This window comes from Tachysurus vachellii, chromosome 22, assembly GCF_030014155.1.
Source record: "Tachysurus vachellii isolate PV-2020 chromosome 22, HZAU_Pvac_v1, whole genome shotgun sequence".
Taxonomy (NCBI): domain Eukaryota; kingdom Metazoa; phylum Chordata; class Actinopteri; order Siluriformes; family Bagridae; genus Tachysurus; species Tachysurus vachellii.
In genome coordinates, this window is record NC_083481.1 from 17579524 (window position 1) to 17603561 (window position 24038).

General features: G+C 42.3%; 1 protein-coding gene across 1 annotated transcript in view; it reads right to left on the reverse strand.

Annotated features, from left to right (window-relative positions):
* Positions 1-3039: 3039 nt before the first annotated feature.
* The window catches only part of camkvb (CaM kinase-like vesicle-associated b), a 43775-nt gene continuing 22776 nt past the window's right edge, over positions 3040-24038 (reverse strand). The window contains exons 2-11 of the mRNA XM_060858672.1: positions 15117-15218; positions 13733-13864; positions 12301-12375; positions 9355-9493; positions 9112-9232; positions 8839-8914; positions 8263-8399; positions 8089-8167; positions 7921-8008; positions 3040-7319 (exon numbers count right to left, since the gene is read on the reverse strand). Of these exons, the coding sequence (XP_060714655.1) occupies positions 7041-7319; positions 7921-8008; positions 8089-8167; positions 8263-8399; positions 8839-8914; positions 9112-9232; positions 9355-9493; positions 12301-12375; positions 13733-13864; positions 15117-15211 (1221 nt within the window). The 5' untranslated portion in view covers positions 15212-15218 and the 3' untranslated portion in view covers positions 3040-7040. The remainder of the gene's footprint in view (positions 7320-7920; positions 8009-8088; positions 8168-8262; positions 8400-8838; positions 8915-9111; positions 9233-9354; positions 9494-12300; positions 12376-13732; positions 13865-15116; positions 15219-24038) is intronic.

Here is a 24038-nt window from a genome sequence, read left to right on the forward strand (position 1 = left end):
ACGTGGAAAGCTTCTGTTTTCATGCTTTAGCATTAGTCTGATCTCAGCCCAGGGGATTTGAGATCAGACTTTTTAAACCCAGGAACTTGATCCCAGGAAACTTCTGGCGCTGCTCCTTCAGCCCAAGACTGAGCTGGATGGAGAAGTGATGATGATGATGATGATGATGAGACTGAGAGCTTTAGCAGAGAAACTTCCTCTCACTCCAAGAACTTCAGCTCAATCTAGCAGAAGGAGCTTTTAAAGGTAGCGCCATAAAAACTCTGGAGCTTTGAGCTGAGAGAGCTGGAGCTTTTCTCCGTCCTATTTGTCTACATTTATTAATAAAATAATAATAGAGTTCTGTTCAACATTGATCAGGCTTCAGAGAGTCAGGATTAATGATCCTGGATTATTATTATTAGTAGTAGTAGTAGTGTTTGTTTGTTTGTTTGTTTGTTTGTTTGTTTGTTATTTATTTATTTATTTATTTATTTATTTATATGGCCACAGCTTTACTTTTCATAATAATAATAATAATAATAATAATAATAATAATAATAATAATAATAATAATAATAATAATAATAATAACAACAAAACAACAACAACAACAACAATAATAATAATAACAATAATAATAATAACAACAACAACAACAATAATAATAATAATAACAATAATAACAACAACAACAACAATAATAATAATAATAATAACAACAACAACAACAATAATAATAATGGCTTTATCAAAATACATTTATACTTATTATATTCATATATTTTTAATCTTTTATTAAATTTTATTCAAGCATTTTAGGATTTTATTCTAAAAGGTTCTTAAATATCTTATTATGGTTCTTGATGTTTATGAGCTGCTCGTCTCGGATCGAAGCGGTTCGTAACATCGAACCCCTTTACTTTCTCTTCCTTTTTTAAAGTGATGTTTTAATCTGATGCTTTAAGCTTTGTGACATTAACACATCCTGCACATCTTCAGTCACTGGGAGTTGAAAGACCTGCAACTTTAACCCAAAGAACAAACATCAAACTCTGGAACTTTTTCTCTCGGGAACTTTATCTGAGGAGTTTTAGCTCTTATAAAGCCAGGGAGTAAAAGCCTGATGAGCTTCAGACCTCAGGAACATTCGAGCAGCAGCTTCAGGCTGGAGGTTCCACCACCCAGTATTTTAAACCTTCATCTCCCCAAGCCCTGAGATTGGAAAACAGATCACTAAGTCCTTTAAGACTTTACCTGTGTTTACATGAGAAGCTCCAGCGTTTCAGTACACAAACCCAAACTGCAGTGTCTGCTCCGCAGGCTGTTACTATAGCAACTGCAAAACTACCAGCAACACTGAACACAAGTTCAAGCATGAGATTTGACCCACAGTCGGATCTTCAGCAGAAGTTAAATTCCCTATTAAAGCTGTTCCTCAGTACAGAGATGCAGACAGCTGGATTCCACAGACGTGGTGATGCATCAGAGGAAACACACGTTCCGTCTTCTGACTACAAAACACACTTGTGCCTTTTACACAAACCTCCATTCTTCTGTCGATCTTATCAGATCCGATCTAATCCGACGGTATGACGGGTCTCATTCTGGAGCCACACTCTGACCTTAACATTTGATCCAGAATGCAACTCTGCCAATGACGGAACCCACTTGTGACCCTTATCTCCTCGAGCCATCGCTTTCTCCAGAAGGTCGTCGTCCTCCAGTCACGCCTTCGGTCTTTATCTGACCGAGTCTCTCTTTGTGAACAGTTCTTCTTGTTGTGTGTTGTGTTGTGGTTTCGTTTCTGCTTTCTGACCGTTCGAACCTCGTGCCAGAGAAAATCTCCATGATGTTTATGAAAGACAGGTGAGTGAGAGAGCTCGAGTGTTTTAGTGTATTGTTTCTTGTATGACCGTAAACGCTGTTTGTTTGTCAGACCGTTGATCGTGGGACTCGTTTAGGACGGAGTCTCAATATACACACAATAAACGTGGGCGTGATCAGACAAAATCAGACCAGAGGGGTTAGAGAACGAGGTCGCTCTGGTGTCTTATCAACCCACATCCTGACCTGCTGAGGCACAGGATCTTCATGAGCAAGGTCTTCTCTGAAAGCTCGTGACTGTAGAAGTGAGGTTCATGGTGGTTAGTAGTGAGGTTTTTTACTTTTACAAACATTTCATCATCACAGATTAATGTGCTGGATGCCTGTGGCAACGTTCACTGAGAATTTCACCCCATTTGCTGGCGGTGAGTTATTTAAAAAAAAAAAAAAAAACACTTTTCATCAGAGTGTAATGAACTGTTTCAACCACAAGATGGAAGCATTTAACAATGATTTCATCTCAACAGTCACAGGTTTCCTGGCGGCGAGATTTAAAAAAAAAAAAATCTGTTTATCACAGGATGTGATGTACAGTGTGAACCACAGGAGGGCAGCATTATCATAAACTATTAGTATTTTTGCTAAAATCCAGAAGTATTTTTATTAACAACAACAACAACAATAACAATAATAATAATAATAATAATAATAATAATAATAATAATAATAATAATAATAATAATAATAATAATAATAATAATTTAAAGTTCTTGTTAAGTTATGGTAATATCGTCATTATTACACAACGCGTCTATAATCAGTCTTGTGTGTGTGTGTGTGTGTGTGTGTGTGTGTGTGTGTGTTAAATAAGAAAGAACAAAACACAACCTTGAGCCAGATTTTACTTTCTTTTTTTTTCAGCATTATTGTGGTTTATTTTTCATTTATTACAATCAAACAGATAAAACTGAAAAGAATGCAGAGAGAGAGAGAGAGAGAGAGAGAGAGAGAGAGAGAGAGAGAGAGAGAGAGAGACATAGAAAGAGACAGAGAGAGAGAGACCAAGAGAGAGAGAAAGACAGAGAGAGAGAGAGAGAGAGAGATAGAGAGAGAGAGAGAAAGACAGAGAGAAAGAGACAGAGAGAGAGAGACAGAGAGAGAGAGAGAGAGAGAGAGAGAGAGAGAGAGAGAGAGAAAGACAGAGAGAGAGAGAAAGACAGAGAGAGAGACAGAGAGAGAAAGACAGAGAGAGAGAGAAAGACAGAGACAGAGAGAGAGAGAGAGACCGAGAGAGAGAGAGAGAGAGAGAGAGAGAGAGAGAGAGAGAGAGAGAGAGAGAGAGAGAGAGAGAGAGAGAGAGAGAGAGAGACAGCTCCAGGTGAACTACGGTATTGACTACAATAAGGATAAAACTTCAGAAACAGGAGAGCGAACACACTCGCGCGACGCTGCAGACGCTCTGCACTAGAAAAGCATTGCTTTGAGTCGGATTAGAAACACAGTATTTTGTCGTGGTCTAAGTGTTTACATGAACGTAACGGTTATAAGCTTTACTCGAACCCTCCTGGTTATCACTTTCATATCAAATGAAAACAACAAACTATTTTATTTGTTTGAAAATTTTCAAATAATACACAACAGGAAAGATCCATGAAGACAAATAAACACAAAATAAACCAACAGTGAAGAAACTCAGCACTGATTAATATATCTATTGTATATATGTACACACACACACACACACACACACACACACACACAAACACACACACACAGAGTTCCCTTTTTGTAAAGTGTAAAGATGGATATTAAACACATATAAACCAGATTTCAGCACAAACACACACTTTCTCGATGAAATCCACAAACACAACCTCCACAAAACACAACTACTTCCTCGTCTGAAGCCTCTTCCAACCGTTCTGCTACGTTTCTGTTCACCTAGCCGCTACGCTAGCCCAGAAATGGCCTGAGTGCTGATTTTAGCTTGTTCAATTTAAAATTAAATCAGAACGTCTTGTAGGTGACTTGCAGCTCAGACACATTTACTTCCTGTTTCCGGGTTAGCTAGCTAAATCTCCTGACACCTAGCACAAGCCTCAAGGCCTGTAACGTTCCCTAAAGTCAGATGACAGGAAGTTCAGTGGACAGACACACAGTTTTAAGCCACACCTCACGTTCCAGAGCCGTTTTCAACTTGCTCTCATCGAGTCGAGACATCGAGGTCAAAACTAGGATGTCGCAAGCTTGTAGCATTAGCATTAGCATTAGCATTAGCATAGACACACCTGATTTCCACAGCAGGAGCTAAAGACTTCCCTGGCCAGAGGTACGACCCGTGTCCTTTGTGTGTAGCTGTATTAGCCAGCTAACTTCCTGCCATGCTAACAAACTAGCAGGATAAAGGAAGAAAGTTCCCTCCACTGGTAGGTCGGCTACATAGTCGTCAGTTTGCACGTCGAGCGTGAGCTCATGATTCTTCACGTGTTAAATACTTTATTGCTTCATTTTCACGTTTCCTGTTGGATTGCGAGAAATTCTTCAGGACAACTACAGTGATGAGGCTACGCTGCTTTCACACAAAAAAAACGACAAGTTTTCTACGTACGTGAAAGGAACATTTGGAGCAAGTGACGTTTTCGGTTGCATTTTTTTTAATAGACATTCTGCACAAATTAGAAACGACACTGTATAGAAGAGTCTGGGACTAGTTTAACTAGCTGCGAAAGCTTCTCAGTTTAGTGTAATAAAATAGCTGGATACACTCTATCAGGCCACGCCTACAAACAACCATAGCAGTGATTAGTCCATGCACCACAAGAGACACGATTGACTTGTTACTTGCTGGTCTTTACCGTAGCTTTGGACTTCAATTTCCTGTCAAACATCAATGCAATACTTTGTAAACACGATACTTCGTAAACGCAGTGTTTTGTGAATGCAAAACTTCACACAGGTTATACAGCAGTATATCACTTTAACACAGTTTCCATCAGGACACAGGATCGAGGGCTCAGTAAAACTGCCCCGGAACGAAGGCGTGGGGAACTTCCTGTTATTCCGACACTAAGAGCAGCACATTGAGTCTGTCTGAAGAGCGCAAGAACGAACAGCAGGAACATGCGTCACAGTATCGCAGTAGGTCGACTATTGCTCTGGTTTATGCTGAACACACTCTCACTCCTGTCACTTTTCCCCCACACACACACCCACACACCCACACACACACACGCCTGTGTGTACTTCATGCTAAAATGCATGGAAATGTCTGAATAGATACCGAAAAAATATTGAACACGTGGTAAATGAAGCAGAACAGAAAAGTGTGCAACGATTCAGCAACGTGTGTTCATAGAAGCTCGAAAGTTTTAAAGCAGAACAGCAGACATTTATTTAACTAACGATAAAATATAATGTTAGTCTTTTCTTCTTCTCTTTACATATTTGTGTTATATGTCTTAGTATTTTGGAGCGTAGACGGAAAAGGAATCGTAAACTGAGCAGGTCCTAAGCGCGGGTTACTGGATTAAACAGATTTAAATATACAAAGAAATAAACAAATAAATAACCAACACTATAGATACACTGTAGATATAGTTGATTAGCCAAGACATTTTTGAATCGTTGGCTGTGACGCTGCTGTAGCAAATAAAGTTTCACAAGCTACAAAAGTCCGAACGTTCTTCAGTTGGTTTCTGACATTGTGTCTGTAAACATGGACAGAACCTCAGTGTAGCTAAACACCGGAGAGATATCTGGCGGCCATCTTAGACAACCAGAGCGTTTTTTTTTAAATGCTATTTGGTTTCGAGCACAAAGCTCCTTTAGGCTCCGCCCCTTCAGTGTGGAACGTAGAGCTGCTATGTTCACCAGCTTTAGTGTAGCTGGTGAACCAATTAAGTGTATCAGCCAGCTTTGTCTCTAAAAAGCACGCAGAAGCCACCAAACATGTCTCGGCTAAAAGGTTTCTGAAAAACACTTAACGCAGGTGTGTGAGTCTGATGTCACATTCGGTTTAACAGACACGAGCTGATGACCTCGAATGCGTAGGTACTAAAACACCCAAGACGTTACTTCTACCGAACAATGAGCAACAGTAGCGTTATTAGAAGCGCAGGGCTTAATGCTGAACGCCACTGAGCCAAAAGAATCAAGCGGTTTGTCTGTAGGCTCCACACGGCCTTTAAAATGCAGTAAATAACATTTACAAAAATGTTCTTTTTAGCATTAGCATTAGCAACCCATGTGTGAATACTGTGTTCTGATTAGCTGAGCTAGCGTGCAGATCTACAGCTAGCTGTGCATCTCGTTCCCTTCGGATCGCTAAAATATCAAACCCACCTCCTGCTGGATAGCTAAAGTATAGCATGTAGCGTGATTTTCGTATCAATTTTACATTTGTTTAATATTCAATGTTTTAAATCTGTAGAGATGACATGGAAACGGCTGAACCAGGAGGGACTAGACTCTGCGTGTAAGGCAGACAATCAGACGTGGTTGTCGACACGTGGCTCGGCAGGACTCAGGAATCAGTACTCGACAGTAACTTGTAAAACGCATGCTGTTTTTGGCTACGTCTCTCTGGTGTTTAGTATTTACAGGAATTTTTACAATTGCTAATGAGCCACGGCGTGCTTTCCTGAGCACAGGAGCGAAGCTAAACGCAGAGGCGCCAACATCGATCGCATGCGGTGACCTCAGTGCTTTATTCTGAGTGAACACTTTTTGCGTTTGTTCTAACAGGAGAAGGTAGAAGAGCATCACTCACTGTGTTTTCTCTCTCTCCAGAGTCAGGAGATGTAACTACTGCATCTACACTGATAACTCATCCTAATGCTGGCGCCTCTGAGTAGCGACAAACAGTGTAAGGCTAAGAGTTACATCAAAGTGTTTGGTTCCTAAAAAACCCACGAAAGTTCCCAAATAGGTCAAAGTAAATTCCCTTTTCTGTTTATTCATGTACTTAAATCTATGTGGAACGTACGGTTAGCACAGCGTATATATATGTGTGGTTTTATCCTGTACGTAACGGTATGGCTTGTAGGATTTGCGAGTCGGCTTCCGTAACGAGAAAAGACAAAGCTCAGGAAAAGACGTTAACGAGGCTCGGCGAGACGCCACCGACGCTGTTAATGTTAGCGTGAGAGCAAAGCAGGTGCAGGGTGACCATGCTAGATGCTAATTTACAGAGATCAGGGGGAGGGATGAGGGAAAGGCAGCACACAGAGACAGATTTAACTGTTCTGCTCATCTCCGGTCTGTGTGGCAGGAGACGGGGGAGTGGGGGATTCGCCATTGCACCGCGACGAAGAAGCTTCAGCGGGTGAAGCCTCCGGTCCAGCAGGGGGCTCTGTGCCTGCGGGGGATGTGGAGGCCTCGGCTGGAGCCTGTGGATTTTCCTGCGCTGCTCCTGCAAGGTTCGGGGCTCCCTCACCGGGCTGAGTGGTGACGGCAGGTTGCTGGTGCTCCGGAGCTCTCAGCCTCTTCATGATGGTCGTCACTCGCACGGCTTTCTGAAGAGGAAGAGAAACAAAACAATTTTGTCTCCGATTGGCATCAGTTTGTAAACGTCGGTGATAATCTTAATCGCAAACTGACTCCTGTAAAGACATGAATTGCGAGCGTAGTCATGGAGACACAACTGTTGAGAAATTTCAGCTTCACCTGTAGCTTCCTCTTCCTCACATCTCACATCTCTCTGCTGTTGATTATTTATCTTAAAAAGGGTAACACTGTGTTTTATTCCACACATATTGGCCTTACGTTGCCCGACGACTTCCATCTGATCTACAGTTAGATTATTTTTATTCATACAGTATACCACAAACACACACACAGACACACACACACAGGTGACGTCGTCTCACAGTTTTGTTTGCATCAGACAAATCATCATTCTTTCTGTCTAAAGTCATCACACAGTGAACTCTCGCAGTCTCGCATATCAAGCTGCAGAAGCATCGTTCGATGACATATTAGATAAATGTTCTGAACGTCCTGCTGGGTGGCTCAGCCAGGAGACAAACAATCCTATCCCAGAACGTACAATAACACAAGATGATGAACAAGCAAAACACAAGTCTCGAGGATTACGACCGGATCGTAAATAATTACCTTCCACTTGGCTCTCGCAAAATTCTTCTCCATCTGCGCACACACATTCTCCTTGATGTTTTTATCTGAGGCAGCATTCCCAGATATCCTGCAGAATATAAAGCAAATATTTAAAATCTTATTCATTACCTGCAGTAGAAACCAAACCGAAGCTGATTACGTCAGTACCATTCATGGTTGATGGCCTCCTGCGCCGTGAGCCTCTGGTCCTGGTCGACCTCCATGAGACGTGCGACTAAACTTTTAGCTGCAAGCAGAAGAAATGACGTGTTATTGTAACTCACACCAAGACCAAATACTGTAGCTGAACACTTTTAGTTTTCCTCAGTGGTGGCAAGTCACCCGAGTCGGAGATTTCGTCCCAGTACGGAGAATCGAACTCGTAATCTCCTGCTAGGATTTTGCGGAACAGGTTCTTGTCGTGGTTTTCGTAATCATCATCGTCTGCCTCATCATAGAACGGAGGATTGCCGGAAAGTCTGTGAGGGAAAAAAAATGTAAACAGAGAGAAAACTCCAGCTGATTTTGTGTTTAAGCTGAATCTCCACCTGCCCGTTATTTCCTCCACCACATTACTAAAAGCTTCCTGTTCTTGTTGAAGCTCTGTAGTGATTGCTTCTCTCTGCCGCACGTTTCCTTAAAGAAGCACTTTATGACTAGGTGCTGGTGGATTAGACCTCCTTCCAGCATATCTTCTGCTATAAAGAGTGAGATACCTGAGGCATAGAGCAGCTTTCATCTCCTTTACGCTACCCGTGGTCTTTAGGAAATAAATTAATATTTTTTTGAGCTAATGTTTCATAGATATTGACTACACATGCCATCTCACATGGGGTATTTCTTTTTAACGCTAATCCATTGCCCCTGCTTCAGTAAAGTGAGGTTTCTCTACAGGATTTGGGATTAGTCTGTACTTACAGTATGTACATGATCACTCCCAGAGCCCAGCAGTCCACGGGTCGGCCGTATCTCTGTCTCCCAACCACCTCTGGAGCTGAACGAGGCACAGACAGAATAGGGAACCAGGTAAGTTCTAGGTTCTCACTCTTTTACACGCCAGCCTGACACAGTTACCCCCAAGAGCAGGGGTTCTGTGCAGAGTTCTATCACCTGTATACCTCAGTGTACTCTCATGACATACTTTCATAAAAACAAACAAACAAAGTAGCACAAAGCAGGAAAGCCTCATACCCAGGTACTCCGGAGTCCCACAGGGTTCTTTAATAAGCCCGTTCTCGAGTTTAGCCAGGTGGAAATCACTGATAACAATTTTGGAATGTTTCAGGCGGTTGTAATACACCAGATTCTCCAACTGAAACAAATATGTAAGAAAAACTAATATTATTTTTAGTGTTTTTTTTTATTTATTGACAACTATTTGTTGAAAACGTGTCTGTGTGTTGTCTGTCCACAAGGGGGAGCAACGGCACGTACCTTCAGATTGCGGTGAACGATGTTGAGGGAGTGCAGGTATGCCACAGCCTCCAGCACCTGGCGGACCACATTGCTGGTGTCCTTCTCTGAGTAGTAGCCCTGGTCCAGGATCCAGTCAAACACCTCTCGCCCTGTAGCACTGAACCACAACCAGAAATGTATGTGTCATTTTTTTTTTAATCACACACCTGAGCTTCAAGGTCTTACTCTTTCAAAGCTATTTGTCATTTTTTCAAACTCTAACATGCGTTCCTCACTTTTCACAGCAAGGACACGTCGTTAAAGACAACATGACAAAACATAAGCCTGGGATCAGGGACATGGTCATGGTGGCGTTCTTGTGTTTATAAATCACACAAAGGATCTGAAAATGTCTGAACAGTGAGGGAGAACGTTCAGGAAACATGGTTGCACACTCTGCAGCAAAAAGCATGGAGTGCATGGAGCGAGAGAGAGAGAGAGAGAGAGAGAGAGAGAGAGAGAGAGAGAGAGAGAGAGAGTTTTGAGAACCGTGTTTGTATCTGACATATCCTCAGGCTAGATGAGCTCGGGTTCCTCGAGATGTGCCTCAGCGCTGCAGGCTCAGCTGAAGAAAAGGAGAGCAACATCTCACAGCTGGCAGGAACAGGGATTAAAGTGGAAATACATCCTCATGACTGCTGAAACTTTTTCTCTGTGTGCTTGTTAAGTCTTATATGTGTCTATTTATTGTAGCATTGCTATCTTCACCTTCATGTAGCTAGCACTCATTCACATTTACATTTACATTTACAGCATTTGGCAGACGCCCTTATCCAGAGCGACGTACATAAGTGCTTAAATCTCTAACATTGAATACATTAATGCTGGATCACTAAGTTACATACTTAAGATACCATGAGTTTAAAACATTTGTTCAAAGTTACAATGAAAGTGTCAAAGGTGTGTTTTTTTTTTTTTTTTTTTTTTTAAATGCAAAAGATAATGAAAGAAGTGCTAGTTGAAGTGTTTCCTGAATAAGTAGGTCTTCAACCGCCGCTTGAAAATAGCCAGTGACTCAGCTGTCCGGACCTCTAGGGGAAGTTCGTTCCACCACCTTGGTGCCAGTACAGAGAAGAGTCTTGTAGTATACTTGCCTCTTACCCTGAGAGATGGTGGAACCAGTCTAGCAGTGCTGGTAGATCGGAGGGTGCGGGGTGCAGTGCGAGGAGTGATGAGGGCTTTGAGGTAAGAGGGAGCTGGTCCATTTTTGGCTTTGTAGGCCAGCATCAGTGTTTTGAATCTGATGCGTGCAGCTACCGGAAGCCAGTGGAGGGATCGCAGCAGCGGGGTGGTATGAGAGAACTTTGGCAGGTTGAAAACAAGCCGGGCAGCTGCATTTTGGATCATTTGCAGAGGACGGATTGCGTTCATAGGTAGACCTGCCAGCAGTGCATTGCAGTAATCCAGTCTAGAAATGACAAGAGACTGAACAAGTACCTGAGCAGCCTGTGTGGACAGAAATGGTCGAATCCTTCTAATGTTGTAGAGAAGAAACCGACATGAGCGAGTCACATTAGCAACATGAGAGGAAAAGGACAGTTGATTGTCCATGGTTACCCCAAGGTTGCGAGCTGTGGCTGAAGGGGAGATCAGATCGTTGTGCAAGGATATAGCAAGATCATGACCTGGGGATGAATCACCTGGGATGAAGAGCAGCTCAGTTTTGCTAGGATTAAGCTTTAACTGATGAGCAGTCATCCATGATGAAATTTCTGCCAGACCTGCAGAGATCCGGTCAGAAGCTGTGGCATCTGCGGGTGGGAAAGAGAAGATAAGTTGTGTATCATCAGCATAGCAGTGGTAAGAGAACCCATGTGAGGAAATAACTTCACCAAGAGAGTGAGTATACAGGGAGAAAAGAAGAGGACCAAGTACTGAGCCTTGTGGGACGCCAGTGGAGAGTCTGCGTGGAGCAGATGTCACTCCCCTCCATGTTACCTGATATGAGCGTCCTTCCAGGTAGGAAGCGAACCATTCCCAAGCTGATCCGCATATCCCAAGACTCCTGAGGGTGGCTAAGAGAGTCTTATGGTTGACCGTATCAAACGCTGCTGAAAGGTCAAGGAGGATAAGGACAGATGAGAGATTGGCTGATCTAGCAGCATGTAGTTTCTCAGAGACATCTAAAAGGGCTGTCTCTGTGGAATGAGCTGCTTTAAAGCCAGACTGGTTGGGGTCTTGGAGGTTGTTCTGTGAGAGATAGACAGACAGTTGATTAAAGACAATGCGTTCAAGAATTTTTGAAAGAAACGAGAGAAGTGATACCGGTCTGTAGTTACTGATGTCTGATGGATCCAGAGCAGGTTTCTTCAGGATGGGAATAACCCTTGCTCTCTTGAAGGTAGTTGGTACCTGACCAGATGCTATGGATCTATTGGTGATAGTTGTAATGAAGGGCAGAAGGTCTTGCGAGATGGTCTGCAGCAAAGTGGAAGGGAGTGGATCCAATGGGCAGGTGGTAGGATTGCAAGACTGGATGAGTTTTAGAATCTCTTCTGCTGTTCACATCTCCTGTGTTAGTCCCTGTGGCTAGGAGCTACTGTTCGTGTGGTAAATGCCCTGTTAGGAGTTTACAGCTCGTCCCTGAAGCCTATTGCTTTATGTATATTTGGGTTTTATCATCCAGTACAAGAGTGTTGGTTTTACTGGTTTTACTGGTTCTTTTCCAGTGCTATTATGTGAGAATAATTTTGCTGACACGAGACCATCCGTATTCGACCACGGTGTCTGCTTTCCTTTCCGATCAAGATTTGCTTGCAGAGTGCAGGAGAAAAGCCTTTCTATTTCAGTCCTCGTGAGACGACACTGTCAATGTGCTGGAACTCCATGTGTGTGTGAAATCTAACCTTTCTGCAGGTGACCTCTGTAACACTGATCTGGAGGAACTCTGTGGTGTTAATGTGGAAGATTCTGTGCATGACTTACAGCTCCAAGAAGAGGAAATATTCTTTTCTTGTCTCGTAGACGTCCACCAGCTGCAGAATGTTAGGATGCTTCACCCTGAAATGACAACATTATGACAGGATTAGGAGGCTTAGGGTTCAGTAGTTAAGGCTTATTTTTCAGTTCATGAACATCTAGCTTGTGGCCTCAGTATCTGTCAGTCATAGTGAAGGAGGCATAGGCTCTGTATCTGTCAGTCACATTGAAGGAGGCGTGGCCTCTATATCTGTCAGTCACAGTGAAGAAGGCATGGCCTCTATATCTGTCAGTCACACTGAAGGAGGCGTGGCCTATGTATCTCTCAGTCATAGTGAAGGAGGCGTAGGCTCTGTATCTGTCAGTCACATTGAAGGAGGCGTGGCCTCTGTGTCTGTCAGTCACACTGAAGGAGCTGTAGCCTTTGTATCTGTCAGTCACAGTAAAAGAGGCATGGTCTCTGTATCTCTCAGTCATAGTGAAGGAGGCATAGACTCTGTATCTGTCAGTCACATTGAAGGAGGCGTGGCCTCTGTGTCTGTCAGTCACACTGAAGGAGGTGTAGACTCTGTATCTGTCAGTCACATTAAAGGAGGCATGGCCTATGTATTTGTCAGTCATGGTGAAGGAGGCGTGGCCTCTGTGTCTGTCAGTCACACTGAAGGAGGCGTAGCCTTTGTATCTGTCATCACAGTAAAAGAGGCATGGTCTCTGTATCTGTCAGTCATGGTGAAGGAGGTGTGGCCTCAGTATCTGTCAGTCACTGTAAAGAAGGTGTGGCATATTGTCATATTAATTAATGTATTGATTGTATTGTTGATGGTATTTTCTCAGAAACTAAGCCACACCCAGTGAGCTGATGTTAGTAATGTTACATGGAGCTCTTTAAATCTTTTCATCATCCTGACGTTAAATGTAAACGTATAACGCTCATTCAGTAAAAGCAGCAGTGTTTAGACTTCTTCCAACCCTGTTGTTTATTTCTTAATGCACCGCTGCAGCTGCTCATTGATGTGCTCTTATTAATCCCTAAGAGCTTTTAGGAGATTGCAAATGATGCTACACAAAGGACACATTAGTGAGGAGCGCGAGCGGCTGCTCAGAACCTCAGTCTGCACATCTGATGTCACTGTGCGTCATCACAGAAATAGTTTAAGACCATCTGCTGTGCCTCTGCTTTTCTCACCCCCCTGTCCGTCCAAAGCACTGCCTCTGCGGGAAAGCAGCCGAGACTGTTGCTGTGTTTCTAAAAAGACTTTCAGACAAAACGTCATTCTACATCTCTCTCTCTTCATCAAGTTCAGCTGAACTGAAATTTAACAGAATATAATATGAAGCTCTTAAAAAAAACATGCTGAGTCGTCAACACAAACTCTCTCTCTCTTTCTCTCTCTCTCTCTTTCTCTCTCTCTCTCTCGCTCTCTCACTCCAAACTCACATCTTCAGGATGAAAATCTCGTTCTTCGCAGCCTTGCGCACTTTCCTCCCGTCCTTCTTCAGGAACTTTTTGCAGGTGTACATTTTCGACGTTGTCTTGTCCTTGGCTCGAAAGATCTCGCAGAACTCTTCCCTTTAAAAAAGAACAAACAAAAGAACACTGAAGGGAAAAATGTTGAGTTTGGAAGTTTGCGCACCCAATAAACGAGCAGCGTTCTTCCATCTCACAGCCTCAGAAAAACAAACGATTCTGGTTGAACATTTTTCAACATCTGGTTTGGATCCCTTCAGAGTCAGGTTTGAATCTGTATCTTTAGTGTGTTTCACCTGGAGCAAAGTACATTCGTTTCTCACAAAGAAGCTCCACACTAAATGTACAAAACAAGCTTTTCTTCTTTTTCTGAGAGTGTGAGGCATAAAGAACTCGCTTTACACTGGAGCTGGGCACTGTGAGGTTCTGAGCTCAGTTCCATTGATCCGGAGTTTCACAAAAAAAAGTAAAACAGATTCCATTTGGGTTTGTTCAGTTTGTTCCAATGGGATAAACTATAAATGGGTAAAAGCGCTAAAGGTCTGAAGCTCTAGAGGAACTCAGTTTAGATGGCAGCACTGACTGTAATCCCTCTGGACATTGAATGGGAACTATGTAAAAGGAGAAAAGGCGGAAATCTAATGGAACAGTTTCATTCATTTCCTACCGCTTATCCGAACTATCTCAGGCGTCATCGGGCATCAAGGCAGGATACACCCTGGACGGAGTGCCAACCCATCACAGGGCACACACACACACTCTCATTCACTCACTACGGACAATTTTCCAGAGATGCCAATCAACATGCATGTCTTTGGACCGGGGGAGGAAACCGGAGTACCCGGAGGAAACCCCCGAGGCACGGGGAGAACATGCAAACTCCACACGCACAAGGTGGAGGCGGGAATCGAACCCCCAACCCTGGAGGTGTGAGGCGAACGTGCTACCCACTAAGCCACCGTGCCCCCATGGAACAAATTATTTAAGTTAAAAAACAAACAGGTGCTACAGAAAATCAGATTCAAACTCAATCTCCTCACCCACAATTACAAGCCGTCTGTAACACTGAGTCAACAAAAGCAAATAAGAATTGGGAGTGGGAGTGACTGTTACTACGAGCCAATCAGGGGCATCTGTGATTTAATTTAATAAAAAGGCAGCGATGGCTTTCTCTGTTTTTCAGTAGCACATGTTAACTGTGCTAATCTTCATGCTCTGTGATTGGTAGCAGTCGAGAGAGATAGAGGGGGCAACTTTATAACTTTATCCTTTCACATGACTCTGCCTTTATGGATATAATCACATGTCCACTGGGGTTCATTCTGAGAGAGATCATGGATTCAGCATCACTTACGATTTAACAATCTGCCCGAGATCATATCTGTCTGTGATATCTGTGGGACTGTTGTAGTCCTTCTTCTCCCCGAGCGTTAAACATCCAAACGGCATGGCCCTCCTGCAGAGAGAGAGAGAGAGAGAGAAAGAGAGAGAGAGAGAGAGAGAGAGAGAGAGAGAGAGAGAGAGAGAATGAGAATAATTGAGATGTTTATGCAGAAATATAGAAGAACATTAAAGAAAAGTTCACATGTTTTATGTTCAAATGTAAATGTTATGTTTTATGTTCAAATGTAAATTCAGCATCAGCAGGATTCAAATTAAAGTCAGACTCTAATAGCACACGTAGACTCTGAAAAAATCAATCAAATACGCTTCAGCATGAGACGGAACTTTCACTCAGCGTCACTGTAAGGACAGTGTAAGCTTCTACTTTCACGAGCCCGAACAATACTAGACAGCGCCACAGGACTCAAACCTGCTGGCTAAATTTATTTACCTCTGAACGCCCGGAGACGGACACGGAGACGGACACCGAGACGGACACGGAGAAGGACACGGAGACGGACACGGAGACGGACATGGCGACTCTCATCCCTCTCTCGAGTCAAAGAAGTGGCTTGAGGAGTTTATAGGACTGAGAAGTTTACTTAGTTTACTGGGGGGTTTATAGGACTGAAGTGTTTACTGAGGAGTTTACTGAGGAGTTTACTGAGGAGTTTATATTACTGAGGAGTTTACTAAGGAGTTTACTGAGGAGTTTATAAGACTGAGGAGTTTATAGGAATGAAGAGTTTACTGAGGAGTTTACTGAGGAGTTTATATTACTGAGGAGTTTACTGAGAAGTTTACTGAGGAGTTTACTGAGGAGTCTATTAGACTGAGGAGTTTATAGGACTTAAGAGTTTACTGAGGAATTTACTGAGGAGTTTACTGAGGAGTTTACTAAGGAGTTTACTGAGGCGTTTTTAGGACTGAGAAGTTTACTGAGGAGTTTATAAGACTGAAGAGTTTACTTAGTAGTTTACTGTGGGATTTATAGAACTGAGGAATTTACAGGCCAGAGGAGTTTACTGAGGAGTTTACTGAGGAGTTTATAGGACTGAAGAGTTTACTTAGGAGTTTACTGAGGAGTTTATAGGCCAGAGGAGTTTACTGAGGAGTTTACTGAGGAGTTTATAGGCCAGAGGAGTTTACTGAGGAGTTTACTGAGTTTATATTACTGAGAAGTTTACTGAGAAGTTTACTGAGAAGTTTACTGAGGAGTTTACTGAGGAGTTTATAAGACTGAGGAGTTTATAGGACTGAAGAGTTTACTGAGGAGTTTACTGAGGCGTTTTTAGGACTGAGAAGTTTACTGAGGAGTTTATAAGACTGAGGAGTTTACTTAGGAGTTTACTGTGGGATTTATAGAACTGAGGAATTTATAGGCCAGAGGAGTTTACTGAGGAGTTTACTGAGGAGTTTATAGGACTGAAGAGTTTACTTAGGAGTTTACTGAGGAGTTTATAGGCCAGAGGAGTTTACTGAGGAGTTTACTGAGGAGTTTACTGAGGAGTTTACTGAGGAGTTTATAGGCCAGAGGAGTTTACTGAGGAGTTTACTGAGGAGTTTATATTACTGAGAAGTTTACTGAGAAGTTTACTGAGGAGTTTACTGAGGAGTTTATAAGACTGAGGAGTTTATAGGACTGAAGAGTTTACTGAGGAGTTTACTGAGGAGTTTACTGAGGCGTTTTTAGGACTGAGAAGTTTACTGAGGAGTTTATAAGACTGAGGAGTTTATAGGAATGAAGAGTTTACTGAGGAGTTTACTGAGGAGTTTACTGAGGCGTTTTTAGGACTGAGAAGTTTACTGAGGAGTTTATAAGACTGAGGAGTTTATAGGAATGAAGAGTTTACTGAGGAGTTTACTGAGGAGTTTACTGAGGCGTTTTTAGGACTGAGAAGTTTACTGAGGAGTTTATAAGACTGAGGAGTTTATAGGAATGAAGAGTTTACTGAGGAGTTTACTGAGGAGTTTACTGAGGCGTTTTTAGGACTGAGAAGTTTACTGAGGAGTTTATAAGACTGAGGAGTTTATAGGACGGAAGAGTTTACTGAGGAATTTACTTAGGAGTTTACTGAGGGGTTTATAGGCCAGAGGAGTTTACTGAGGAGTTTACTGAGGAGTTTACTGAGGAGTTTACTGAGGAGTTTATAGGCCAGAGGAGTTTACTGAGGAGTTTACTGAGGAGTTTATATTACTGAGAAGTTTACTGAGAAGTTTACTGAGGAGTTTACTGAGGAGTTTATAAGACTGAGGAGTTTATAGGACTGAAGAGTTTACTGAGGAGTTTACTGAGAAGTTTACTGAGAAGTTTACTGAGGAGTTTACTGAGGAGTTTATAAGACTGAGGAGTTTATAGGACTGAAGAGTTTACTGAGGAGTTTACTGAGGAGTTTACTGAGGCGTTTTTAGGACTGAGAAGTTTACTGAGGAGTTTATAAGACTGAGGAGTTTATAGGAATGAAGAGTTTACTGAGGAGTTTACTGAGGAGTTTACTGAGGCGTTTTTAGGACTGAGAAGTTTACTGAGGAGTTTATAAGACTGAGGAGTTTATAGGAATGAAGAGTTTACTGAGGAGTTTACTGAGGAGTTTACTGAGGCGTTTTTAGGACTGAGAAGTTTACTGAGGAGTTTATAAGACTGAGGAGTTTATAGGACGGAAGAGTTTACTGAGGAATTTACTGAGGAGTTTACTGAGGCGTTTTTAAGACTGATGAGTTTACTGAGAAGTTTATAGGACTGGGGAGTTTACTGAGGAGTTTATACTCCAGATGAGTTTACTTAGGTGTTTACTGAGGAGTTTATAGGACTGAGGAGTTTACTAGGGAGATTATAAGACTGATGAGTTTATAGGACTGAGGAGTTTATAGGACGGAGGAGTTTACTGAGGAGTTTACTGAGGCGTTTACTGAGGCGTTTTTAGGAATGAAAAGTTTACTGAGGAGTTTACACTTTGCGCTTTCTCAGGCTGACAGGAAATTAGTGTTTATTGGTGCTATAACGCAGGCAGGAAGATGAAGTAACTGGTTTCAAATGCCTCATGCTGTAGAACTGTAGACGGGTAAAAAAGTAAAGTCTGTGCTTGATAAATTAAAGGCTGGAACTGTTGCCAAATTGTTTCATTCTGTAATGATACAGATTCCTTACAGCTACCCATAATCCTCTGCAGTTTCAGTGATTCTTGTAAAGTGATACACACACACACTTACTTCAAGATGTTTGGCTTTGATAGTGATGGCACCATACTGTGTGTGTATGTGTGTGTGTGTGTGTGTGTGTGTGTGAGGGTGGGGGAGAGAGAGAGACAGAGAGAGGTATTGGTGTATAAATGGACTGTCTGGCACGCACTCAGCTGCGTAACTGCATCATTTTGTTCTCACTCTGACTCCAAGGCCTCTGAATCCCAGGAGCACAACAGAAATTGCGATCGATGTTGCAGGATTTGCAGATGAGCTTCAGAAAAGCGAGATGAACACTCACAGATGGGGGGGGGGGGGGATACAGGGGGGTGAAGCTCTCATCATTGACAAATTAAGATTTCCTCCAGCTCACTGAGCTCTGTGTCATGTGTAAAGCGTGTTATCGATCAGACGGATTCTGTAACAAAAACCCAATCGATCTGCAGACTTCAAACAGACTCGCAGATAAATAAAGAAATAATTACTCACACGATTCAGTTAGAAAGCTTTTTTATCTTCTTCATAAGTGCCCCTTTTACATTCTCATCATCTAATCATCCTCTGCTGTCTTTCTACACACACAAAGAACTTTCTTCTTATTCTCTTTATTTATCATTAACCCTGCATTTACATCTATTTTCTGGTTTAAATACAATGGAAAGAAAGGCAGAAGAGAGAGAGAGAGTGCGAGAGAGAGAGAGAGAGAGAGAGAGAGAGAGAGAGAGAGAGAAAGAGAGAGTGTCTCCTTCTTATCTCCAGTTTTTTAGTCAGTGAAGAAGCTGAATCTGATGCTGAAGTTCTTGAGGGCTTTTGTAAAGAACTACTGAGTGAAGTGACCGAGGCTTCAGTGCTTCAGAGGAGCAGAGAGACAAACTCACAGAACACGAAAGAAAAAAGAAGAGAAAAGTTGGCTGAGAAAGAAATAGTGAGTCTCATCAGTCTGAACAAATTCAATCGGATCAACAGCCATCTGTACTGTATGTTCTGAGTGGAAAGCTGCTCGTTTTTCCCAGAGGTGATGGACGGCATTTTACACGAACACAACCTCAAACAGAGCCAAGAGCCAGAAGAGTCTTCAGCATTTGGTTTAAATATTCTTTATGGGCTTAAAGAAAAAAGAATATATATAATATATATAGAATATATAGAATATATATGTATATAACATGAAATATACAACCTATATATAACAATATATTTAACAATAAGGAGATATTCGTTTTAAACAATGTGATAAAAAAAATGATGTTTCATTTCCAACTCCTTCTCTGTGACTGACAGATATAGAGGCCACACCTCCTTCACTGTGACTGGCAGATACATAGGCCACGCCTCCTTCACTGTGACTGACAGATACAGAGGCCACGCCTCCTTCACTGTGACTGACACATACAGAGGCCACACCTCCTTCACTGTGACTGACACTATAGAGGCCACACCTCCTTCATTGTGACTGACAGGTAAAAAGGCCACACCTTCTTTTTTCAGATATTTGTGAGCTGTAATAAAGCTAATGAAGAATGTGAAGTTTATTCCTTTGGTTAACAAATAAATAATGAAATATAACATTTGTGTCATGTGATTAGTGTATTAATCTGTTTAAGTGGAGGAAGTGATGTGTGTGAGTGAACAGACACTAAAGTCTTTTTAATAATACACAAGAACTGTGCATGTGTGTGTGTGTGTGTGTGTGTGTGTGTGTGTGTGTGTGTGTGTGTTTCCCTCTTTCACCTTTCATTAGCCATGAAACTGCATTAGCATGACTCCTCCAGAGCCGCTCTAAAGCAGATCTGCTGGAACCCAAAGTAATGGGAACAACCATAATCGGCATTCCCTTTGGTCTGAAGCACAGGGTATGTAAGTGTACACACACACACACACACACACACACACACACACACTGAGAGTGAGCATAACGGAGGCTATTTTAAAAAAAGCAATGAAAGTTTGGCACGGAAATGAAGTGTGTCGGGATTTTGTAGCACTTCATTTCTAAAAGTGCAAGAGGCACTGATCCTCTCGTTTCATTAGCTTAGCTTCACAAAATGCACACGCACACACACACACACACACACACACACACACACACTCACACTCTTTCCCTCCTCCACACCACTTTCCACTGAACCAGCTGAATGTATTCCTTCTAAGAAATCAGAGCAACTGGAATCCCAAGTGATTTGACTGTAGTGTGAATGGATTTCTGGTGTTTTATAAACACACACTTTATCACAGAAACACTGTGACTCTGGTTAGAGCTGCTGCTCAGTGAATTTTGGTTTTCATGGCTAAGACATACACGTAGATTTATGTAGATCTGGGAGTCTGAATTCTTTTCATTTTCGTGAAACTTCACAAAACAAGAAGTACTTATTTTACTTAGTCCTCACTTAGTCCTCACTTAGTCCTCACTTAGTCCTCACTTAGTCCACACTTAGTCCACACTTAGCTCACACTTAGTCCACACTTAGTCCACACTTAGTCCACACTTAGCTCACACTTAGTCCACACTTAGCTCACACTTAGTCCACACTTAGTCCACACTTAGCTCACACTTAGTCCACACTTAGTCCACACTTAGTCCACACTTAGCTCACACTTAGTCCACACTTAGTCCACACTTAGCCCACACTTCTGGTCAAGAAGAAGCCAGTGATTCTACAACTCTCGCATCTCTTTTATGCTGCCTCAGCAACTGCTCCCAATAGAATTGGCACCACGTGAATGAACCAGAGATAAATAACGGTTAGCCTGGAGGACTAATTGAAGGCCCAGTTAGACTGCTGACAGTCAGGGGGCTGGAGCTCAGTTGCAAGATTACTGACTGTAAATTCCATCAGATGTCGGAGGAAAGAATGGGAAAGATGGATTTCTTTCTGCAAAGTTCTGTAATCTTCTTCCTCTAACACACACACACACACACACACACACACACACACACACACACACACACACACACAGAAGAACTTCAATACACTGTCATATCAAATCTCAAACGAATTATGTCCCTCGTATCCAATTTCAGGACGCAATATTTTACTGCCGTCCACAGGGAGCGATATATATATATTCTGTATGCATCTCATATTTTTTATAGTCCTTTATATAACCACTTTATATAGAGTATAAATATAGATCGTAGCTTGGTCATCATGGACTCCGGCCAGGTCACAGCATGAAATACGGATCTGCCGTCACCCGAGGTGTTAAAATTCTGCTGGTTTTGAGAAACTGCATCGTCTTCACCTCAGCCCACGCAGCGACGCCGCTCTTCATCATGGACATAAATCTAATCTTATCGAACTCCAATCCTACATTCACTTTCGGGGAAGCAGGACTCGTGCTTCATAACACAAAGCTCTGTGAACGTTGAGTATCATGTCAGCATGCTGTGGAGCTCCGGATGCTGATTAGTCAGAGGATGTAATAGTGTAACGGTGCAATAGTGTCTGACGGTGTAGATGGAGTAAAAAAAAAACTCATTTGATTGTTGATAGTCAAGTCAAGAAGCTTTTGTTGTCGTTTCAACCATTTAGCTGACGCAGTACAAAGTGAAATGTAATGACGTCCTTCCTCCGCACTGAGCAACTTGAACTTGAACTTGTGCTTCACCCACCATCTGAAGTGAGATGTCTACACACTTTTGTTGTTGTTGCTGGTGGGTTTTTTTTTTTTTCAGTATTTCCAAACTGGTTGCTGAGGCAAGTGGAGCAGCTATTTAGGTTTTAGTTTTAAGCTCTGTCACTTACAAGTGAAGGACATTTATTCACTTGTGTACTCAAGTCATTTAACAGTAAACAGCACAACGGTGGTGTTTTATCAGATAGCAGCATTGTTGTGGTCATGGAGTGCAAACACACACATCTACAAAGGTTCAGTAACACAACTCAGTGGTTTCCACAGGTCTTGTGGCAGCACCAAAGCACGTGACCAACTGCAAATGAGCTCTGACCCTTCTACAGGATGTTTAGATGTACTTTATAATTATAGAGGTTTCAGCATTTATTCAGTGGTTTATTGTCATTTCCTGCTGAACACTAGCTGTGGTGCTGTGAGATTCTCTTCCTGACTGATTAGTCGTTAGTTGACGTGATCGTGTGCGTTTCTCACAGCTCTCAGATGCACGATTCCGGTGTGAATAAAGAGTTGTGTCTCTGTTACCATAACAACGTAGGTGATACTGCTACCTGCTACTGTACAACCGGTTTATTTAAACCGGTGTGACATGTACGCAGTGACGGACGAACTAGACTCATTAGTAAACCAGTAACTCGGGCTGCACTACTGGTTCCAGTGTAATAGATCTGTGCGCCTTTTTATTGCCATTTTGTTCGTACGAAAAGACAAAGAAGTCAAAATAACTCTCATTGTTCGCTTTTTTTTAATCTCTTTTGGAAACGGAAATTGAACGAGCAAAAGATACAGAGATACAGACAATCTGTCTGTGTCTGTCTGTGTGTATGACTGTCTGTCTGTGTGTATGTCTGTCTGTCTCTGTCTGTCTCTCTGTCTGAGTGTATGTCTGTCTGTCTCTGTATGTCTTTGTCTGTCTGTCTGTCTGTCTGTCTGTCTGTCGGTGTGTCTCTGTCTGTCTTTCTGTCTGTCTCTGTCTGTCTGTCTCTGTCTGTCTGCATGTATGTCTGTCTGTCTCTGTATGTCTCTGGCTGTCTCTGTCTGTCTCTCTGTCTGTCTGCGTGTATGTCTGTTTGTCTGTCTGTCTGCTTCTTGCGGCTCCTGGACATACCTTTAGATTCTGGGTCGTAGGCTTTATGACTAAACTGTGATTGCGCTCAGATTTACATTCAAGACCGAAAACACGCCGAACAAAGGTTTGGTGTCCTTGCGAAATTCAGCCTGTGGATGGCGCTCTAATGTTGATTGGCAGGTTCATGCATACATAGAATTTAATCTCAGCTCAGAATGAACACCGTGATGTTAAAGATATTTATTGTGTTTGTATATTGATTTATGAGTTGGGGGAAAAATACATTATTTTCTAATTCATTTGATGTATTTATTTTAAATACATCATCTTCTATGAATGTACACCAGTCCACACACACACACACACACATCCCTGTGGCCCTGTTAAAGAACAACAGAAACCTGTCGTGTATTCTGTACTTCTAAACAAAAGCACTTCTGTCCTGACATCACCTAGAAAGTGTCCGAGCTGTAGTTGTTCTTTTCTTCTTGCTCTCAACACTATTTATTACAAGTCGTGATAATCTGCGCCACTCGCCACGTCCACAGACTGACGCATCTGCGTAATTGGCACTGACTCCCCATAGGCGGCGCCAGAGAGGTGCTAGCAGGTGCTTCCAAACATTCTTAAAGCAGTAATATAAAGTCGATAAAATAAAGTAAAAACGTTTCTTTATTACGCGTGCGTAACGTCACGTGACGTGAGTTGCAGCTACTCTGCAGGCGTAATATCATTACGAATAGACATTATATGAATAGACATTACACTTATATCCCTGACACTTTCTGTAACATCTGTATCATCTGCTTGGTGATGTATCTGAGAGCAACAGCTGGGATGCGCCAAACATCAGCTTAACACTTTTATATAAACACTCAAGCGGATGCTGATGCTGAACACATCACACGTCTGACGCCTCATACACATGTCGCTGACTCGGACCGAACAGAGAATCGTCCGGAACTACGTTCACATGACGTAAGAAGAAGCGGTGGAGTGATATTAGGG